This window comes from Emys orbicularis, chromosome 20 (genome assembly GCF_028017835.1).
Source record: "Emys orbicularis isolate rEmyOrb1 chromosome 20, rEmyOrb1.hap1, whole genome shotgun sequence".
Classification (NCBI taxonomy): domain Eukaryota; kingdom Metazoa; phylum Chordata; order Testudines; family Emydidae; genus Emys; species Emys orbicularis.
In genome coordinates this window covers 4601882-4621044 of record NC_088702.1, presented here as the reverse complement: position 1 = coordinate 4621044, position 19163 = coordinate 4601882, and the positions used below count along the sequence as shown (strand labels likewise).

Here is a 19163-nt window from a genome sequence, read left to right as displayed (position 1 = left end):
TGGGGGAGGGGCCAATGACCTGACTGTAGATAGGGCACAGAAAATGGGGAGGTGCAGGGATTGGTGCCAGATGGACAGACAGATGGACAGGCAGGCTGGGATCAGGCAGAGAGCTGGGTTTGGACCAGCCAGCCAGTGGTGTGTGGGCAGGGCTTGAGAGGGCTGACAGGATAAACAGCGTCCAGGATGGACAATCAGAAAGGAATCTGGCGGTGGGGGGAAGAGTGCTGGCCCCGAGATGGACAGAGGGACCGTTGCCAGTTAGGGTACAGTGTGTGGGTCTTGTTGGGTGATTCCTGTTTCTCCTTTAGAGTCAGGCGATGATCTAGTGGTCAGTTTGGAACTTGGGACATCCATGGTCAACGCCTTCCTCTGCCACAGACCCCCCGTGTGACCTTGGGCAAGTCACTTAGTTGCTCTGAGCCTCCGTTTCCCCATCTGTAAAATGGGGACAATAGCACTCCACGGGGGTGATGAGAGAATAAGTATTGTGAGGTGCTTGGATACTATGGTAACGGGGCCAAAAGGAGAGGAGCATAGGGGTAGGGGTAATATTTTGTGGGTAGGATGTCAGTGAGGGCAGAGCCCTTTCAGATGGTAGCCAATACACAGCGGGAGCCAGGAGACGGGAGGGAAGGGCTGGCAAGTTTTCTAGGGAATATGGCAAAACCCTGATTTTAGAGAGAGTGTGTGTGTGTCTGATTTTGTCTCTGTGAAGATTTGAACACACAAGGCGTGTGTGAGTGCAAAAAATACAAATCTGGCTGAAGATGTTTTAAATATGACCTATGGACTGAGTACAACAGGGACTTGTTGTTAATCCAGCTCGCACGCTCTCTCTCTTTTGGCTGGCCATGCAGCGAGGGAAGGGAAAACCAGATCTGTTTACATGTGAAAAAGAAAGTAGAGCATAATAGCCGTTAGATGGAAAGGGTTATTAAGTCATGTCATAGTCCATCCCCCCTCTAGCAATGTACAACTGTTCTCTTCAGTGTGTGGCCTCAGCCAGCTTGTGATTCATAACTGTAGATGAAGTCACTTCAGTTGGTGTTTTCCATGGTGGGAATAGAAGCTTGTGGCTTTTAATTTCTGCTAATGCTCAACTAGTCAGGACATGGCACTGGGGCAGAGTCTGCTGCTGTGGCCACTGAAACATAAAATTCATACTGTTATTGGTGTTAAAAAGTAATTTTGCATAAATCTAAGAGCTGAAATGGGAGAGTGCGGTTAGAAATACATATTTAAAAACTCTGATTTTTGGCAAACGCCTTTTGCTTATTGCAACCGACCGTTTTAAAAAATTGTCCTTCACCACCGATGCTGTGGTTCTGTCTTGCATTTCCTTCAGTGTGGACAGTGAGAAGAGACAGGTTGACTTCACTTTCAGGTTCTCGTGCATGAGCACGGTGGTGCAAAATATGTGCTGCAAACAGCGCAGGAGAGGTTGAGAGGCTATTGGCATTGGAAATCCTGGGAATATTTTTACTAAGTTTTCTGAAATCTTAATTGAAATATTTTAATTAATTATTATTATTGTTTTAACAAAACCTAAACTCTTGTCCACGCTTGACCTGGCCTCGTCTCTCTCGAATTGTCCAGATGAGCGTCTCACCGCCGATGAGATGGATGAGCAGAGGAGACAGAATGTCGCCTATCAATATCTCTGTCGCTTAGAGGAAGCGAAACGGTGAGCGAGCATGGAAGGATGACTGCTTCATTAGAGGGGCCCTGTCGGGGTTATGTTGACCTACCTTAACTGTCTCTTGTATAACAGGTTTTGCCTTCTAAATCAAACACCGGGCGTTTGGACTTCTGAAGTCACTCCTTTCCCCCCAATGTTGGCATGCATGGGCTGATCTGTTTCTTGACAAGTGGGTCGTGACCCCTAGGGGAGGGGGAAGGGACGTGAAAGGCAATAGGGGGGGAGTGGGGAGGAGTAACTGAAAACTGCTTACAATCTAAGCAAAGAAAACTTTGTGCACCCTGACCCTTCAAGGTTGTCTTTGCTGTCAGTCTCTCAAAACACACACACACATCAGCTAGATCGGGTTATAGCGATCAGCAATGCCTTTTTTTTTACTCTGACTTTTATAGCAAATGTAAAGAGGGGGCAGGGGTATGACACTTCTTTTTGCCTGTGAATAAAGGGTGGCCAGCCTGAAAAGCCGGAGGCAGTGTTGTTAGGCTACCAGCAAACAATAAGTGGAAGCAAAGGGCTCCGAGCATGGGCTCGGGCACAAGTGGCTTCTAGTCCTGACTGCTGCATTTTCCACTTACCTTGGGCAGGCCAAGTCACCTCTGTGCCTTGCTGTCGCCTGTCTGTAAAAATGCAGAAACCCAGGAGGAAAAAGCACTATCTGAACAGATGCCAAATATTTGTTCATCATGACACATCTCTGTCTCCTGAAGCCCAACCTGGTGGCTATGCTGTGTCTGGAACGCCCCATAGGGTTGGTGGGAGACCGGCACTTGATGTGGTAGCAGCGTCCTAGTCTTGTAACAACAACTGTCTCCCTAACTGGTTTTCCGTCTTCTGTGCCAGATGGATGGAGGCTTGTTTGAACGAGGAGCTGGCCTCCCCTACGGAGCTGGAGGAGAGCTTACGGAACGGGGTCATCCTCGCCAAGCTGGGCCACTGCTTTGCACCCGACGTCGTCCCGCTGAAAAAGATTTATGACCGCGAGCAGATGCGCTACGAGGTAAAGGAATCGGGTGAAGGGATTTGCTTGGGTTAGAGGGAGTGAGTTTGAGATTGGGACTTTGGAGACTTGGGTTCCAATCCTGGCTCGTTGTGTGGCTTTGGGCAAATAACGGAAACTGCTGGCACCTCTCCAACTGGAGCTGACGGGAACTGCCGATGCTCAGCACCTGTGCAAATCAGATCCTCTCTGAAGGAAATGCTGGAAATGAAACTGATGAGAGGCATGAATGAAATGGACCAGCCTATGTTCACTTAATAATCTGAATACCCCCCCCCTCCAGATTAAATGGGGGCATTGTGAAGGTTAATTAGTGTCTATCCAGCTCTATAAAGTGCTGGGTAGCATTATCAACCCATGTAGAGGGGGCATTGATCAGTAGAAGACCATTTCTCTTCGGATCAAGAGATCCCTGGTTGAAACCTGTGTTGCCAGCAAAGATTTTTAGATGCTCAAATACTGTGGTGATGGGTGGCAGAATAAAATTTAAGAGCTCAGCTTTAGAAATGGAGGTGGCTCAACTGGATAACCGCATGTGGGGATGCAAGTGCTCACAGCTTGTCACTCTGTCTCCCTCGTATAAAGTAGACATGTACCCCTTGAAGAGGCCAGTGCAAACGCTAATGAGCCGCTTAAATCTTCAAAATGGGGCTTTAAAATCTTGAAGTCTGGGAGTTTCAAAAGCCTGCCACACTGGCTTAACTCTGCACCCGTTCAAGTCAATGGGAGTTTTACTGCTCATGAAAATCCCACCTTAAGCACACTTTTCTGTAAAGGGGTGAATTTCAACCCATTCGTGCACAGATGATGTTACGCTGCCAGAGCGCTGTAAAAAGCCGGGGGGTAGGGCGGGGGAGCTTGGTGTGAATGAGAATTAAGGCCCCTAATAGGTTTAACCTAAATCCACTCTGCTAGGTCCAATGACTTTCTCTTAAACGCTCAATTTCTCTTAACACAGCAACATTTTAGCCACAGTATGCAACTGGCATGTGAGATGCTGCCTGTGTTGGATGTGTGACAGGTTTGTTATATGTGACCTAAAACGGAATTTATTTACTCTAACAATTAATTTCTTTGCTGACACAGCGGCATGTGAGTTCCATCCCCCTTTTTGTAAGCTTCCATCCCTGCTGCTTATTAAATCTCTGCACCTTGTTCCAGTCACATGGCGTGAATGGGAATCCAGGCAGAAAAAAGGCTCCTTTTTAAAGGTTGTTGGTGATTCATTCTAGACCCTAATATACTATTTATTGCCAAAAGGCAAGGGGTTGCTGCTGTGTAGCAATGTAGCCCTACGTGTGCCAGCCACATGTCTGCCAGCACCCAGATCGCCCTCGGCCTTTTCTGGGTGCCTTTGAAGTCCCCTTCTATTTCCAACATATCAAAGACTGTCTTGGATGAATGAAGCCCATGTGTCTGTTTCTGATACATAATGTGATGGTGCATAAAACATAACGAATCCAGAGCTGTAGGGGCCGATCCTGTTCCCACTGAAGTCAATGGGAAAATCTTTATTGGGTAGATGCTTTTGAATCCGTTCGTATCCTCTTAGATTAACTAACCCTACTGCATGAATGAAGGCTCTCATTTTGCAAAGAGTTAAGCACATGCTTAATCTGACTCATGTGAGCAGAGTTATTCAGGTGTGTGAGTCTCTGGACGATCTGGCCCTATATGACTGTTTGCAAAATTGTTTGAAAAGCAGAACATTGAAAAAGAAAATGAAATTAACACATTAGTCTCTGATCCTGCAATGCAACCGATCGGTTGATTTCAATGGGTTATTTACTGTGCTTAAAGTTCAGCTCTTTCGGGGGTAGGGACTATGGTTATCTTTTTGTTCTGTGTTTGTACACTGCCTAGCACGATGGGGCTCTGGTCCTTGACTGACGCTCCTATGTGCTACTGCAGTACGTACAAACAAATAAGTCTTTGCAGGATTGGGGCCTTGAATAAGAAATCCTTTAAATTCTAGGTGATGATATTGGTGTGTGCTGCAAGATCTGTCTGATTCCCCTGTGGCTCTCATTTGGCACGTGAGCCATTTCTTTGCTATGGGTGAAACTGGCGTTGCATCAGCCTCTCCTGCGTTGAAGATGGACGGATGGATTTTTTGGGGGCATGATCCGATGCTCCTGACAGAGCTCGCTCCAGACCCTGTCAATGCAGAGCTGACTGTCAATCAGGGTCACTGCTGCATCGTTCATGGCCTGTGCTGGCTTAAATGGGTTTGGAAGAACTAGATGTAGCTGGTGCATCTGGTTCAGTGTCCAGAACCAGCGTCATCAGAGAAAGGCGCAAGAAACCCCCTAGTGGGCAACAGTGGCATAACGCACCCAAAAGGGAAGAGTCATTCTAACCCCTGGTTAATCTCTCCTTTTTCCAGGCAACTGGACTTCATTTTCGACACACGGATAATATCAACCACTGGCGCGAGGCCATGACCCGCCTGGGGCTTCCTACGGTAATGTATTAGCATCAGCATGTCCGGGCCAAAAGCAGAGCCCAGAAAAGATGAGACGCGCTCTCTGCTTTGATAAAAACGCAGAGCCCTTTCGTGTAAGCAAGAGCCACTCGAGTGACTTCACCCAGCCGGGTGTATCATCCACACCTTGTGGAGTCAAAGGCAGCTGGTCAGGCTAATAAAATCTTCATTTGAAACCCTGTGGATGTGAAGGAACCTTCCTTTGTCTCCTGCACAACAGGGGCGTAAAACTTTCTAGGGCGCAGTCAGGTCTGCATGAGCGATCCCTTCTCCATCTGTGAGTTGCAGTGACCCGAGAGTGAAACTCGTGGAAGGAGGGGGCGTTAAGGGGTTGCTGCATTAATAGTAGAAGGCTAGACGCCTGTACAATCCTGCCAGACGCTCGACAGAGTTGTCTGTTGAATCGTGTTCTCCCCATGGGACCATGTAGAAGCCGCTCCCAACATGGAGCAGCATTGGCCCTCCGTGTCAGCAAAGACTGTAACGATAATCCCTAGTGCTTCTCAGCTTCAGGTCTTCAAAGCACTTTACAAAGGAGATCGGCATCACTGTCCCCATTTTACAGGTGGGGAAACTGAGAGGCAGGTCAAGGTTACCCAGTAGGTCAGGGCACAATGGGGAATCAAACCCAGGTCTTTTGAGTCTCCAGCCCATGCCTAGCCCCTTGGCTATACTGTGCTGCCAAATAGTTAAAGCTAATTGGCATTTACATGGGTGCTGTCTGTATTGCCAACAGATCTTTCACCCGGAGACAACGGACATCTACGACAAGAAGAACATGCCCCGGGTGGTCTATTGCATTCATGCTCTGAGGTAAGTGAGAAATCTAGGCTGTAACGTGTTAAAGCGTTGCGTGTCTCTGGGATTATAGCTAGGGCCCTACCAAATTCACGGTCCATTTTGATCAATTTCATGGTCACAGGATTTTAAAAACTGTAAATTTCATGATTTCAGCTATTTAAATTTGAAATTTCACAGTATTCTAATTGTAGGGGTCCTGACCCAAAAAGGAGTTGTTGGAAGGGGGGGTTGCCAGGTTATTGTGTGTGTGTGGGGGGGCGGTTTCCGGTACTGCTACCCTTACTTCTGCGCTGCTGCCGGCGGTGGTGCTGCCTTCAGAGCTGGGCATCTGGCCACCAGCTACAGCTCTCTGGCCACCCAGCTCTGAAGGCAGTGCAGAAGTAAACATGGCAATACCGCGGTTCCCCTAAAATAACCTTGCAACCCCCCCTGCAACTCCCTTATGGGTCAGCACCCCCAATTTGAGAAACGTTGGTCTCCCTGGTGAAATCTGCATCGTATAGGGTAAAAGCACACACAAGACCAGATTTCACGATCCGTGACGTGTTTTCCATGGCCGTGAATTTGGTAGGGCCCTAGTTATAGGAACTGAGGAGTTTTTTGCCTGTAGATTTTAATTAATGATACTTGCGCCCTCTGGTGGCTGTTTTATGTTTATCTCCTGAGGCCAGTAATTCTCAGATTTGGGTCCCGATCCTTAAACTCCCATGCACGTGTTTAACTCCATGTCTGATAGACGACTCCCATGCGTGTCAAGTGAGGGCATGCGTGTGTCTCTGTGGGATCTGCGTGACTGGATTTAGGTATCCAATTCTATGCTTAGGCCCCCTGGCTTTTTAAAAAAAAATGTGTTCCCCAAAGGTATTTCGCTGCAGCTCCCGTTGGCTGTAGCGGGGGTGGTGGTGGTGGTGCGGGGGCTCGGTGCCTCTGACAATCTGGCCACTTATTCTAGGTGCCCAGTCTTAGGCACCCAAGTTTGAAAATATCGGGCCTAGGTTTTAAAACGCACACGGAGAGGCCTGCCATAGACTCTAAATGCCATGACAAAATGTTATAAATATAATCCATGCAAAATACGGGGCATGGGGAGGAAGGGGGGTGCCCCATGCCTGTAAAGCCATTGGGTCTGGGCTGTTTCAGAGCAGAGGGGTGGGGTGATCCCAAAGCCGAGGGGAGAACACCCTGACAGCGTCCCCCTCCCTTTTAAGCCAAGGGGGGTTCTGATTGAACACATGTGACTGGTAGAGGGAGGGGAGAGATGGGGTCCAATTTATTTAGCGCTTCCAGGGTCAAAGCAACCACCTCAGTCTCTCTGGAAGGCAGCAGACAGCCAGTCTGGGTCACAGAGTGCTGGTGTCTGTGCTTTACAAAGGGGTATCATCCCTGTTTTACAGATGGGGAAACTGAGGCACGGGGAAGGGCTGTGACTTGCCTGAGGTCATACAGCGAGCCAGTCACAGAGCTGGCATTGTAGAACTTTGATTTCCCAGTTCTGTGTTCTAATGACCAGACCACAGAGCTTACTGTGTCATCTACTGTATGGATTAAAGAACCCTGTAGAGTGTGTGTTACTGTGTGTCAGTAAAAAACTGAATTGTTCAATTCATCCATGAAGTGTGTTTGTTTTAAATTTTCAGTTTATACTTGTTTAAGCTGGGGTTGGCTCCGCAGATCCAGGATTTATACGGGAAAGTGAACTTTACAGGTATGGGATGGTAAAGGACAAATCTGGGCTAGTTCCTGGGGGTTTCCTTGTTAACTCTAGCTGATCTGTATTTACTGCTTGTATCTCTGGAATTGTTCTGCAGACGGGATGCTTCAGCAGGCTTTTTATTTATAAGGAGCTTTGTTTAAGCTGAGATACAAAAAAAGTCAATTTTCTATCTCTGTAGCTAACTAAGGAGATCAGTGGCCCACTGTGCCAGGTGCTGTACGTACACATGTTAAGAGACCGTTCCTGCCCTGAACTGTCTAAATAGACATGATGGACAAAGGGTGGGAGAGAAAATAGAAGCCCAGGGAGGGGGAAGTGACTTGCCCAAGGTCACAGGGTAGATCAGTGGCAAAGGTGGGAATAAAATCTAGGTGTCCTGCCCACTGGACCACACTCTCTCATTTGGGAGACTGGCTCCCTGTATGTACCCAATTCAGCGCTGTTGACAATAGAGACAGAAGCACATGCTGCTGCTGGCTCCGTTAGCTTTTCCCTTTTGGGTCACTGAATGTCTCTTTACCGTATGGCCCTGATTCTGCACCGGATCCCTGTGCACATGTACAGCTCCAGTGAAGCCCGTGGCACTGCATAGGGGGCTCCTGGCGCGGATTAAATTGGCTGATGTACATTGACATCACCTGCCGTTTAGGGTGGGGGTTAAGTCTCTGTACAGTGCCTGGCATCCCCGGGGCCCGTTCCTGCTTGGGGCCTCTGCTTGCCATCCTCACGGTACATAGACATGTCAGAAAGAGTCTGGTGCCGGCCCTGGCCCAAAAGGGCGTGTATTCGCTGACTGGGCTTGCTCTGTTCCAGAGGAGGAAATTAACAACATGAAGCGGGAGCTGGAGAAATACGGGCTCCAGATGCCAGCCTTCAGCAAGATCGGCGGGATTCTCGCCAGCGAGCTCTCCGTGGATGAAGCGGCAGGTGATTTTACTCCCTGGGTGGTTTTTCCTGCAGCGGCGCTCGTCTGAGTCCCTCCCTGGGGTCTTTTGGCTTAATCCAGCTCTGTAACCCCTGACTGCGTTTGGCCTCTTTACGGGTCGGTCTAGGGCCGGCTCAGCCCGAACCACAGGGCTAATGGTTGTCAAGGGAGAGTTAGGTGCATGCTGCTTAGACCCCCCGACTCCAGAAGAGTGGATCCCGCCTGTGGATCACAGCCTTGCCTCCAGTCCGGGAGAGGGGTGGGACCCGTCGGCATCTCCCATTAGCTCCCTGCCTAGCGTGCTGGCTTTTGTGGATCCCGGTCCCAGGTGCCCCTCTCCCCCTGCATTGTATAGAGAGCAACCACCTCACCCAGGGTTTGTGGATTCTGGTGACTGTTTTTTTCAAGCCCCCCGAAAGCCAGGAGTTGCAACGCTGTGTCCCTGTGTAGATCCGGGCCACAGATAAATGGAAAGACTCAAATCCTCTCGCTCCAGCCTCTGACCACACGATGCTCTTCTGTCTCTGTCTCTTTCTTGCTGCGTCTGGTCTAGTCCACGCTGCCGTCCTCGCCATCAACGAAGCTGTGGAGAGGGGGGTGGTGGAGCAGACCATGGCGGCCCTGCACAATCCCAGCGCCATGCTGCTCAACTTGCGAGAGAACCTCGCCGCCGTCTACCAGGAGATGCTGTACCAGGTGAAGATGGAGAAAGCTGGCAATGCCAGGAACCGGGTAAGGGCAGAGCCCTCGGTGAAAGGAGAAGCTCCGTTACCTGGTGGTAGTGGTAGGCTCTTATCTTATATGTGGACCACAGCGGTGTGATGTGCATCATGATCGGGGAGGATGCGCCTCGTGCTTTGACACCTAAAATTCAGGGCTTGAGTCATCTTTGAAATGGATCGAGGGAAAACGCAGGGTGGGTTTCTCTGCAGCCAGGAAAGGAAGTGGGCCAGATCCTCCAGGAGGGCTGGCCTAAAGCTGGCTGAGCTGGCCACAGGAGGAACGCTGGGTGGGCGGAGCTGGTGGATATGGGGGTGCAGTTGCAGAAAAGGGGTGTGCATCTAGGCCAAGATGTGCAATGGTGGGTGGCTTCTCCCTCTTCTCAGTACCTGCAGGAGAGCCCAGAAAGCGAGGATATTTACGACCGGTGTCTGACTCAGGCTGAAATACAAGGGAACATCAACAAAGTCAACGGTGAGCAAAGCAACGCCCCCCCCCCCCCCCCCCCGAGAGCTGCTGGAGTAAATATGCTGCTTATTGAGCACGTCCCCTTGGCGTGGGAGATCTGCCCAACACTAACTAGCTCTCCCAAAAGGCTTTGTTTCATGTGAGACCCAGGCTGGGTTCTTTAGTGGGGGCATGGCCTCTGCTCCGGTTGTTTTCAGAGTCCTGGCCCGGAGGAATAGGCAGGGAATCTCTCCCTCCCCATTAGAGGGCAAAGGGTTTCATTTCAGGAGCAGCCTGAGGTTCTCCACATGGTTCCTTCACTGACTTCCCCTGGCACAAAGGGAATCCCTGAAGCAGGTAACCTGGGTAAACTCCTTATAAGAGCTTGTCTACACAGGGGTGGTGACGCTCCTATTCCAGGATGAGTGCCTTTATTGTGAATTAGTTTAACTCCGTTTTGGAAGTGGATTAATCAGGAATAGCTAATCCACTTTAAATTCACAACCTTATTCCGGATCGTCTTTCATGTGTCGACAAGCCCTAATGCATTGCCCCTGGGTGGGTGGCTGGTAGCGGGGATCGAACCCCAGACCTCTGGATTTTTGAAGCCCAAGCCTCTAATACATGAGCAGCTCTGTTGGCTGAAGTTGGGGCAGGCTCATGTTGGCCTAGTCATCAGTAGAGGTCAATGGAGCGCCACCTTGAGTGGATGTGGCCTAGTGGTTAGCGCACTAGATTGGGATGCCTTAGACCTGGGTTCTATTCTCTCCTCTGCCACCACCCTGCTGGGTGACCTTGGAGAAGGCACGTCCCCCTCTGTGCCTCAGTTTCCCCATTTGTACAATGAGGATCAAGATACTGACCTCCTTGGCGAAGAGCTTTGAGCTCTACTGACAAGAGCGCTTTGTAACTTTTGTTGCGGGTATGCTAGAAAATCAAAGCTCGTGGGTCATCAGTAGGGGGCAGAGAGTCGCTCCATCAGCTGGCAGCAGTAGCAGGCTCTTCTTATAGCAGTTGGCTCACAGAGGGGACAGGATGTAGCTAGCATATTGCACAAATATCAACCAGCCCTTTCAAAACGGGCTCCTCGACAAAGGACCATCCACGGGACAGCTGACGTTCCAAGCCAGCCAGCGCAGTAAATGGAGTCTAATCCCGTGCTCTGCCTGAGCCGACCCCCAGGCCTTTTAAATCCTCCCTCACCAAAGGACGCTGACGCTAGGGCTCCATGGTACCAAGCGCCCCAGGCTAGTGGCTCTCTAGCGGTGTCTCCGTGCCTCTCTTCTAGTGCACGGAGCGCTGGAATACGTGGACGATGCTCTGGAGAGGCAGGACCCTCCAGCCTTGTGCCGGGCCCTGCAGGATCCCATCCTGGCCCTGCGCGGTGTGCAGCGGGAGAACGCAGCCTGGTACTTGGATCAGCTGAGTACAGATCGGGAGCAGAAAGCACTGGTAAGGCCCAGCAGGGGATGTAGCCTGCATACCGGAGCTGGGAGGAAAACTGCAGGGCTCGGAACCAAGTGGTGCTGTGGGATCAGGCCCTAGCAGTCCAGACACCCTGTGCTGGGGCGGGTCTGGATCAAGTGAAAGCCCCATGCTCTAAAGGTTTCCTGTGACACATGGACATTCAGGAAGCCCTGCAGCCGGTCTGCATGTGAGCGACTTCCCGCGGAGGGATGGCAGGCGTGGCCCTGGGAGGGGAGCAGGCTGGCTGGGCTGGTCCCCCTTGTGTGCAAGCTCCTGCTGCTTTCCTCCTTGCAGGAGCTGGGCTACGTGGACCTGCTGGAGCAGGAGGAGGTGCAGGCGGGGATCTACGCAGCCAATGAGAAGGGAGATCAGGAACATGCCAGTAAGTCATGGCAAGTCCCCCATGCAGCGAAGGGGACCGGTACCGAGCTGGGGGCAGCCAGGGTCGCTGTGAATCTGAGGCCAGATCCAGGCTTCTCGGCCTCTGCCTGATGCGTCTGGGGCTTGCTCCAGTTCCTAGTGACCCTCGCCGCAAACCCCCTGTAACTGGCACCTTTTCTGGCCGCCTCGCCAGAGAGGCCAATGAATCGTTGAGAGACGCCTGCCCCGCAGGGACTCCCAGTCTCTGTTCACTTGCTGCATTTGATCCCGCTCCTGTCTTGGAAATGTTAACGCATTAGTGGCCCAGCCGGAGAGGGTCTGAACATCATGCTTGGCATCTGGCTGCTATAGGGATGGGGCATGTGCCAGCTGGTAGGTAAAAGGAAGGTAGCTTGCATCACCTCTGGGAGCTCCTGGGGCTTGGGCCGTCCCTAACTTGTGTCCCTGCTTACGGGGGACTTTGCCTGGCCCAATGGACCTATCCTGCCCCTGCCTTGCAATGCCGCACTGTTGCCAAGGCAGCAAAGAGCCGCTAGGGCCAGTCCCGTGCCTGGGCAGAGCGCATCACGCCTGCCCTGAGTCCCCTGTGCAGCAGGCGAGCGGCTCAAAATGCACGTGGTACGGAAGAGTTAACTGACCGGCAGCACGTGGTGTCTGGGTTGCAAAGCCCCGCGTAATAAGCAGAATTCAGGCAGCCCGGGCCTGCCTGGGCCCCAGATCTCCGCCCTCACATGCCCCCGTCGTCCCAAATTCAACACCCCACGATTATTGCCGCTGAACGGAACTGGGCAGGGCAATTCCTCAGTAGCCCAGAGCCGGGGCTCCAGGAGACCTGTGTCTTCGCTGGCGGGCTGGCAGCAGTGCTCCCCCTAACCCGGCTCCCGTCCGGACACGCAGCGGGGCTGTAACCTCCAGCTGCCGGGGTGGGGTGAAGCTGGAGCTGGCCACGCAGCAGCGAGGCAGTCGCTCCGTGCCGCTGGAGGGTTAGTTTTTTGCAGCATGGCCGCTCCCGCTCAAGCGGCGTGAACTCGGTTTGAGCGCTGCCTTAAGACCAGCCCCGAGTTCCGCCCCCCCTCCCCAGTTAATTTGCCTCGTTTGTCCCGCTGGCGCGCAGTGAGGCAGGCCGTGAGCCGCATCAACGCTTCGATCCGCCGGGGGGAGGCGACGGGGACGGTGCGAGAATTGATGAGCCCCGAGGCCCAGCTGCCCGAGGCGTTTCCCTTCGCCGCCCAGCTGTACCAGCACGAGCTGGCCCTGCTACAGCAACACCATCCGCAGGTGAGGAGAGGGCAGCGTCTCCGGGGGCGGGGAAAAGAGGAGAGGTGACAGAGGTGGTCGGACAGTCGGCTCTTGGCTGCTGTCCTGGGGGCCACCTTCACAAGCATGCACTTCCCAGACTGCAGTCCCTGCAGGGGAATCGCTACAGCTCATTGGCCTGGTGCTGAAAGCCCTGGACTGGAGATCTGGCTTCAATCTCTGCCACAGACAGCATGGGACAAGTCTCTCTGTGCCTCAGTTTCCCCCACTGTAAATGGATTCATGTTGGGAACTGTAGGGATTGGGGGGCAGAAAAGGATCATTGTTGTGTGTGCCCGTCCCCTCCCCGTTTCTGCAGGGTGAGTTGGGGCAGGAGGAACTGTACGTTGCAGTGGAGATGCTCTCGGCCGTGGCGCTGATCGACCGGGCGCTGGAAGCTGGGGACGTCTATGGATTCTGGAGTAGCCTGGTCAGCCCTGCCCTGGGCCTGTCTGACATCGAGGATGCGAACGCGCAGCGGTAATTGGGTGGATTTGAGTGGGAATTATGCCCGGTGTACCGATTCCAGTGGAGTGAATTGGCCGTGACTGAGTTAAAAGGCTTTGTGGCATTTAAAAATGACAGAGCCAGGCCCCTGACAGTTGTGAGGTGGGTCTAGCTGGGTGGGGAGATTTCTGAGGCTGTGAAACGGGACCTGTAGGAACCCACGATCTGAATGGTTAAACTCTGTCTGGAACCTGGTTCTGTTACCAGATGTCATCTGGGGCTGGCTGCAGATCTTCCCAGGAGCCACCACTTGGACCCAGCTTCCTGCTGGTCAGGTGGCAAGAGAGGGATCTGTTGCTGGAGGAGAAAACAATGTTGGTCCTATGCTAAGAGAGTTAGTGGTGAATTTGTGTATGGAAGTCAGGACTCCTGGGTTCTATTCCTGCCTGTGGCAGGAGGGGGGATGGTCTGGGTGGCCAAAGCCGGGACTAAGAGTCGGAACTGCTGGGTTCCATTCTTAGCTGTTATTGGCTCAACGCGTGACCTTCACTGCTCTGTGCCTCAGTTTCCCCATTTTGGAAACCAAGAGACTGCCTCCTGCGGCGGGGCGTTTTGACATTTTCTGACAGCGTTTTTCAGACCCTTGGATGCGGGACCTTTCAGTCCCGTGCTAAGCACTGGCTCTGTCTTTCCCCTTTCAGCTATTTTGACGACTTGTTGAAACTGAAGCACCGGTCTGGGAAAGCCGGGGTTGCGTTCCTGAGCTGGAACGACATCCAGGCCTGCGTGAACAGCGCCAACTCGGCGGTGCAAGACGAAAACGACAGTAAGTGGCTTTTATACCTGGGCGTTGGGCTCCGTGAGCTGTAGTGAGCTCGGAATCACCGTCTGTCTTTGTTCTTCCTGGCACAGAGATCCTCGCCATCAGACTGATCAACGAGGCGCTGGCGCAGGACGACCCGGAGAAGACGCTCACTGCTCTGCTGCTGCCCTCTGCTGGGTTCTCTGCCGTGACTCTCCCAGGAGCGAGGCGTTACCACGATGTCCTGACCGCCGCGCTAAGGCAGAAAGCCCAGGTAAGACTGTCGGTGTTGCGCTGCCGAGACCAGCTGGCTAGGGAAGGGGTGGAAAGGCTGTTGCTTGGGACACGTTAAAACCAGCATGTGGCAGAGAATGATCCAGCTGGATAGATGTGAGGGACGGGGGAGAACTGTCATTCCAAGGCTGGGTTAAGGATTCACATTCCTGGCAGTGGCCTTTTGCCCTGGGTTAGAAGCCCAAAGCCACAGGGCAACACAGGGAATTTCTGCCTTTTTGTCTCCAGGCTCTTGCCTGCGTCTTGCTCCACCTGGTTCCAAAAGGTCCCATTGCATTTTCCACAAGAGCCCTGGGGCCTTTAAGCCAAATTCCTCCCACTCCGTTAAATGCTGGTTTTGCCAGCCGCCCCTTCCCCAGAGGTGGCTGCATCTCCGTGACGGAAGCACTGTCTCTGCGTGCGGTTTGTAAAGATTCCCCGGCTCATCCCTTTTTGCCTCCTGTCTCCTAGGTGACCAGAGATGATGGAGCAGCTCTCTGGTGGGAGGAGATCCAGCAAGGGGTTTCCAAGGCCAATCAGGACACCGAGGCAGCCAGGAGACGTAAGGGCTCGGAAGCTAACTTGGACCAGGTTCAAGCTGGTGCTGCAGCCCGGCGCTCTTCCGTTATTCCCCTGCGCGCTAAGAAATGCAGGACGGGGAGAGACTTTCTAGCCCGGTCATGCTGGTCTTTCCACCCTCCCTGAATCTCCAGGGCTTGCGAGATACTCTCCGCTGAGGTCTTAAGGGATCAGGGTAGGCCCTGCGAGATGAGCTAAGCTCGGGGGTTCTGGGATGCTGACCCATAAGCCGCGGCAGTGAACGCCACTGAATGCTGTGCCAGTAGCGATCCTTCCGAGACGTCTTGCTTCTCCCCTGATCCTCCAATTGCAATCTGACTTGGAGCAGCCCCTAGGAACCTGTTCTCTGTACCATCTGGAATCCACATTCCCCAGGGGCGTAAAGGGTTAATCTCCTTCTCCAAAGCTTCATGCAACCTGCTGCTAACTACTCACTGGGAATGGCTGTTGCAAAGGTGGACTGGGCTGCCGATGCAGCAGGAACTCGGCTGTTGGAAGCTTGGAGACCACTGGCCGTGGTGACCTGCTTCCAGGCAGGCCTGGACCAAGCTGGGCTCGCTGGGGCTGTGTGGATGAATGCACCCTCTTCCTTTTCTAACCCCTTCCTTCCCCGTCGCTTCCCGTAGTGGCTCTAGGCATTGCTGCCATCAACCAGGCCATAAAAGAAGGGAAGCCGGCTCAGACGGCACGCGTGCTGTGTAACCCGGACGTCTCCCTGCGCGGCGTCGTGGCAGAATGTGCAGGGGCCTACCAGGCACAGCTCGCCGCCCTCCTGGCTGCCAAGAGACAAGCAGGTAAAAGGCCCCTGACTCCTCTGACCTTGAAAACGGCGGGGGCGGGGCTGAGTCTCCAGCTGCTAGCATTGGTTCGCCTCGAACACCCATAGCTCTTTGGGGCAGGGAGCATTCTGTGTCCGTACAGCGCCTAGCGCCGCGGGTCCTGGTCCGTGACTGGGACCCCGAGGGGCTACCGCAATCCAGAGCAATAACCCCCAATTTCCACGCACTCCACAAGAAAGACGTGACCGACCCTAAAGCTCTGACTGCCAGAAGCCAAGAGGGGAAGACTGGGTGGTCTTGCTAGCTGCCCTGGTTTGTACGCTCCCCCTGATGCTCTGGTACCAGCTGCTGTCGGACACAGGATCCTGGGCTGGCTGGACCATTGGGCTGACCCAGTATGGCCAGTTGTGGGGATGACCCACAGCCAGGGGAAGCTGAATGAGGGGGATGGCCTAGTGGTTGGGGCCCTAGCCTGGGATTTGGGAGACCCAGCTTTGCCAAGGACTCTGGGCGAGTCTCTCTGCGCCTCAGTTCCCGCTTATGGAGGAGGAGGAGGATGGGTGACCGCGAGGGGAGAAATAGGACAAGCCAGATGTCAAAACCAGAGAGGGGGCTGGCAGATAGTTGCTATAGGAAGGGCATCCGATGCGAGGGAGAAGGCTCTTGCTCTGGACGTGTGTGGGGAGAGCAGGGAGTTGAAAGCCGAACTCTGAAGCTGGGGACAGGGCTATAGAGAGCTGCCTAAATGTTCCATCAGCTGAGCCTTGGTTTCAAAACCTGATCGGAGGCTGCTGAAATCCATTTTGCTGCTGGATCGGTTTAACCCTGCGGCTGCCTCTCCTCTTGCCTTGTGTGTGTGTGTGTGTGTGTGTGTGTGTGGCTCTATTAATGCTCTCCTTCCCCTAATCCTGTCCCAACGGCAACGCTCAGGGAACGCCAAACGCCACTGGGTCAGACACCAGCTGAAAGATGGCAGCGTGTATTACTTCAGCCTGCAGAGTTTCGAAGGCAGCTGGGAGCGGCCGCGTGACTCTGTCCTTAACTCCACCCACCTCAGCCGGGAGGAAATCCAGGTGAGGGGCAGTCGCTAGGGGCTGTGATCAAAGCCCTCGTGTCTGGAGTAGTGCTGAAGAGTCTGGCTTGCTGCTGCCGGGCCCTGGATGTCGGTACGCGAGGCGTCCAGGCTAACGCGCTGTGCGTTAAATGCTCTGGCTGCATCCATGGTTCTAGCCCGTTATCCCACTGGGACATGTCGGAGCGCTTCAGAGAGGTTAATAACAAAGCCATTCGTTCTCCAGCCCTCTTGTTCTGCCCAGAGGCTTGCAAGAGAGATTGGGTCATATCACTGGAAGCAACAATCCCAACTCTTAAACATCCGGCTCATGGGAGTTGCCAGACTGGATGAGACCCGGGGTCCATCTAGCCCAGTGACCTATCTCCAGCAGCGGTACCAGCTGCTTCAGAGAAAGGTGCATGAATCCCGCTGTTACAGGATAACCTGCCCTAGGGAGATGTTTCCTCCTGACCCCGTTAGAGATTATCTCATGCCCTGAAGCATGAGGGTTTCTAGTGCTTCCAAAAGCCAAGGGATATTTTTATGCACTCTCCAGTCGTAGGATTATTCAATCCTGTCACTGAATCCTGCTAGCATACAGATGCCCCCGGGTTACGCAAACCCGACTTATGCAAAATTTGACATGCACAATTCGAGTTTTGCGTAAGTCGGGGAGCGTCTATATATACTTTTGGATGTAACACACTGGCAAAGTGTGCTTCTGTCTCCCTCTATTGGCTGAACTGAGTAAGAAGCTTATGAGTCTGTCCCTGCCTTTGAGCTGATTGGATCTGGTCCTTCAGCTCAAAACAGCAGTGGATTGTGCTTTTTAGGTCCAGATGGCCTGGGTTCAACCCCAGCTGCTGACCCAGCTGGGGGTGTTCCCTTCTCATTGGTGGATGGTGTACGTGCGTCTGACGCATACAAAGTCTTCCTGAACTGATCTGTCTCTCCTATCTGCAGTCGACGATCACGGAAGTGACCACGGCCCACGACCAGGAACGCCTCTGGGAATCCAACGCTGGATTCGTCGTGAGGCTGCAGGCCCGCATGAGGGGCTACCTGGTCCGCCAGGAATTCATGGCCCGCAGACATCTGTTGCGGGAGCAGTTACCAGCTGTTATCAAAATTCAAGTGAGGAGCGCTGCCAGACTGCCAAGCCGATCACACGCTGACATGCACGACATCATTTATATAGCGCTGGGCCTTCAGGGTGTTGTACAGGCATCCTGACCACTTCCCGTATTACCCCCTATTTACAGAGAGGAGAACACCTTTATTATTCATCCTGTCTATTATGGTAGGGCATCAGGACCGGACAAGAATGGGGGACCTGTGCGCTAGGTGCTGTACAGGGTGCTTACCAGTCCATGCCTCAAAGAGCTTGCCACCTGAGAAGACACACCCAGGGGAGGGGGAAGGGTGGAACGTGCAAGCAGAATCAGCAGTGCAATGGTGACAGTTGAAGGCCTGTATTTTTTCCATAGCCGCCTCGCTCTCTGGGGGCTTGCAGCCTGGGTTTTGGGAGGGGGTGCCGACCCTGGTTTCGTAGGCTGTGTCGAAGACTAACCGAGGCAGGATGAGCTGAGGAGTAGGGGTTGTTGGGAGTATTCTGTGCTCTCCCTAGGGCAGCTTGTGCTGCCAGCGGCTGGCAGAGGTATGAGGATTTCCTCCTGTGGGTACAGACCGGGCCTTCCCACACTGGAAGCTGGTGCCTTGGGTCACCCCAGAAATGTCATGCTGTAGTTGATTGGTGTGTGTGATATATTTTTTTTTTTTCCTCTTGGGGTATCCAGTCATGCTGGAGAGGCTACAGACAGCGCAGCGCTTACCTGCAAAGATTACGGTACTTGCGAAAAACCAGAGATGCTGTGATAAAGGTACTAGAGCCTTGTCTGCTTCTGTAATCCCATCCCCCCCCCCCCCCCCCACCACCACACCCTGCTCCTCTGTTTTCTAGTAGCAACAACATCCTATTTGCAGCTATTTTCCCTGTCTAGATCTGGGAATCCCTGTGGAGATGCAGCCATCTCTGGGGTGGAATGTAGCAGCTGTTTCACAGCAACAAGAATACATTGTTCACTTCTGTCCTAAGTCACTGCATCTAGTTGCAGGGGGAGTTTTAGGGAGGCAGGACATGGCTTCCCAAACTGGATGTTGACCCCAGGTGGGTGACACCCAAAATTCTTGCAGAGAGCGCTACAGTGGTCAAGAATCTTGGCGTTATCTGTGATCAGAAAAGACACCCGGGTGAGCCCAGCGCCCCCTAGTGCTGTGTAGATGGACTAAGGGAG

At 53.0% G+C, this 19163-nt stretch overlaps 1 protein-coding gene across 1 annotated transcript in view; it reads left to right on the top strand.

Annotated features, from left to right (window-relative positions):
- The first annotated feature begins 1607 nt into the window (after positions 1-1607).
- IQGAP3 (IQ motif containing GTPase activating protein 3) overlaps positions 1608-19163 on the top strand; it is a 36987-nt gene continuing 19431 nt past the window's right edge. The window contains exons 1-17 of the mRNA XM_065419995.1: positions 1608-1687; positions 2543-2699; positions 5086-5163; positions 5921-5997; positions 7623-7690; positions 8513-8626; positions 9178-9356; positions 9731-9818; positions 12754-12917; positions 13255-13415; positions 14084-14208; positions 14295-14458; positions 14929-15019; positions 15663-15830; positions 16746-16888; positions 17833-18003; positions 18666-18749. Of these exons, the coding sequence (XP_065276067.1) occupies positions 1623-1687; positions 2543-2699; positions 5086-5163; positions 5921-5997; positions 7623-7690; positions 8513-8626; positions 9178-9356; positions 9731-9818; positions 12754-12917; positions 13255-13415; positions 14084-14208; positions 14295-14458; positions 14929-15019; positions 15663-15830; positions 16746-16888; positions 17833-18003; positions 18666-18749 (2097 nt within the window). The 5' untranslated portion in view covers positions 1608-1622. The remainder of the gene's footprint in view (positions 1688-2542; positions 2700-5085; positions 5164-5920; positions 5998-7622; positions 7691-8512; positions 8627-9177; positions 9357-9730; positions 9819-12753; positions 12918-13254; positions 13416-14083; positions 14209-14294; positions 14459-14928; positions 15020-15662; positions 15831-16745; positions 16889-17832; positions 18004-18665; positions 18750-19163) is intronic.